At 36.4% G+C, this 2,500-nt stretch overlaps 1 protein-coding gene across 3 annotated transcripts in view; it reads right to left on the bottom strand.

Moving 5' to 3' along the window:
• Lztr1 (Leucine zipper like transcription regulator 1) overlaps positions 1-2,500 on the bottom strand; it is a 10,945-nt gene that overhangs the window by 834 nt on the left and 7,611 nt on the right. For all 3 annotated transcript variants that reach the window (XM_043028397.2, XM_043028398.2, XM_043028401.2), the window contains exons 11-15: positions 2,181-2,312; positions 1,843-1,987; positions 1,503-1,681; positions 638-787; positions 172-306 (exon numbers count right to left, since the gene is read on the bottom strand). In XM_043028397.2, the coding sequence (XP_042884331.1) occupies positions 172-306; positions 638-787; positions 1,503-1,681; positions 1,843-1,987; positions 2,181-2,312 (741 nt within the window). The remainder of the gene's footprint in view (positions 1-171; positions 307-637; positions 788-1,502; positions 1,682-1,842; positions 1,988-2,180; positions 2,313-2,500) is intronic.

Raw genomic sequence — 2,500 nt, 5'->3', positions numbered from 1 at the left:
AAGAAAACGGCACTACATCCTTCTGCTTATTATACTGTATATTAATATCAACACAATAACTACAAGAAATCACCTCATATAATGATGTGAATTCAATGCTTGCATTCATGTATATCCAAATATATTCTCATGTTTATTGTATGTATATGTATGTTTACAGGAAGTACATACCTTGGGGAAATGATGAACAATGAGATTCAGAGCATATTTCTTCATGTCAATAGCTTGAATCCTATCTGCAGCCTCAAGAATCTGTATTACATTCTCGAAAGTAACATTCATCTCCAGATTCTGCTTGCAAAATGCCTGAAATAAAATTTTATTTGCATATAGTATATTTGTCAACATTAACCCTTTCCCGACGGGGCACGCGTTACGTGAAAACCCCTATGCCGGGCGATTGCAATATTGCATTGTAATTGTCAAACTGGCATGACGTCCCGGCATCGGGAATTTAGCTGTGTCACATGAGTGTGACACACCGTCGTCATTGGATTAAATAGTGTTAGAAAACTATTTATATACTTGTATAACTGAATTTTTTTTTTTTAAGTTTTAGAATTAGCATTACATTTAAATCCAAAACTAACACCAAAACTTAAATTTTTACTAGACTTTGATGTATTATGTGATTTACCTGAAGTCTGTTATTAGTAAATCCATAAAAGTAGGGGGCAGAGAAGAGGTACAATGAGTCCTCTGGAGGCATATCAACATCTCCATAATAGATGTAACGCAGCAAGGAATCAAAAGACTGTTGTGAGGGAATTGTCTCTCCAATTGCAATCTGAAAAAACAATGGTTAAGAGTCAAATTATTTTCATGACATGCCTTAGTCATTGAAAATATGTTCATAAATCACACTGTACAATAATTAGTACAGGTTCACCAACATGAGACTGTTTCTTAGTGTGCACTACTTATGGTCACAAATTGAATAATTCTGGTAAATATATTTAACCCATTTGCGCCAGATGATGTGCTGACACGTTTTGTGTTTTTTGTGTCACACGTTGGTGACAAGATATCTGGGCAAGGCCGGTGCTCAGGGTGAGAGAGCGGGCAGCCCAGGTTCGCGGCTTTTGCGCCCAAGAATCTCGAGACGTTAGGCTTATGCGTTCGAAAACCCCGGGATTACGACCATGCAAAGCCGGAATCGCCCCGGCATGAATAGGTTAAAAAGAGCTACAAAGGGTAATTTCTTCTCATATGCTTCAACTCACCTATTTACTTAAAATATAGCATTAGTTTTAATTACTACCAAGGTTCCTGAAATTGAAGACAAAATATTTGAAGACCTTCAGTTAAAAGAATGTAAAGGAAATAATTGGTTCTTAAAAGTACATTTAAAGTTTACAAAACACTGGTCTGCATATTTATACCTACATTGCAAAGAAAAATGGAGATGAAAATTATCCTTCATCCAGTAATATAACAAAGCACTGAACACCAATTAACATTATAATGGCACACTGACAATGAATAGGCAAAAAGTCACACACCTGCACAATACTATTCTCTGGCATGAAGGATCTAAACATGGCTTCAAAATAAGAGCACCGGGCAGCCAGCACAGCCTTGTGTGCCCTGATGGGGGTTCCAGCCAGCATTAGTGTAATGTCGCAAAACTCTTGACCAACGCTCTTCAGCAGCTGCTCCATGTCTTGCTCAAGTGTTGTGCCTAAAAGAAATCAAGTAATGCTAATTCTTTTCTTCAATCTAAATATCACTGATCTTGATTGTAGAGATGTACCATTGCATCTAAAATGATAATATGTGATTAAAGCATACACTGGAACTAATATTTTAGTGGAAAATGTAGAACATGAGAGCATTATATACCTGATGATTCAAACTGGGGTTCCTGTAGAGACCTCATTTGTGGCATCTGCTTCCGTCTGATGATCTCCACCATCAGAGGTTTGTCAAGCATCTCAAACTCCTTTGACATTACAATTTGATTGTAATTGCTCTCTCGAACTATAAACTGAAAGAAAAAACAAAAACATGAAACATTTACAATTTGAAGATAAGGAAAAGGGACCCCTCATTCTTAACTTACTACTGAAATATATGGTCAACTCTTTTAGGAAGTGATGCATGGAACTTGAATCATTTCTTCCTGTCTGGCTCTTTTACATCCAATGTTTACATGTGTATAACTTTTCAGAATATATTACTTTTAGACAAAATTCCTTGATGAAGAAGAGTTTCAGGTTGGCTGCATTGCAGAGGGCAACCAAGACATTACGATGGTTGATGGTGGCTTCTAAGTACTGCACACAGAGCTGCTCCAGTCGACGCATGTGGCACTATGTTAAAGAAACAGAAATAAATAACAAATAAATTAATAGCTGATATCTTTCAAAACTACAGCATAAACATAATCTGTACATATCAAACATAAAAATGAAGTTCTGAACTAGGAGTTCCTATGTGAAGACCTCTAAATTCTTTATGGCTCATCAAACATGTCATCACTTAAAAGTTGTTTCAATCT

Source organism: Penaeus japonicus, unplaced genomic scaffold (assembly GCF_977035675.1).
Source record: "Penaeus japonicus unplaced genomic scaffold, GWHDUDI00000001_assembly GWHDUDI00000022, whole genome shotgun sequence".
Taxonomy (NCBI): domain Eukaryota; kingdom Metazoa; phylum Arthropoda; class Malacostraca; order Decapoda; family Penaeidae; genus Penaeus; species Penaeus japonicus.
Note: the sequence above shows the minus strand (reverse complement) of the source record. Positions and strands in the feature narration are given on the sequence as shown.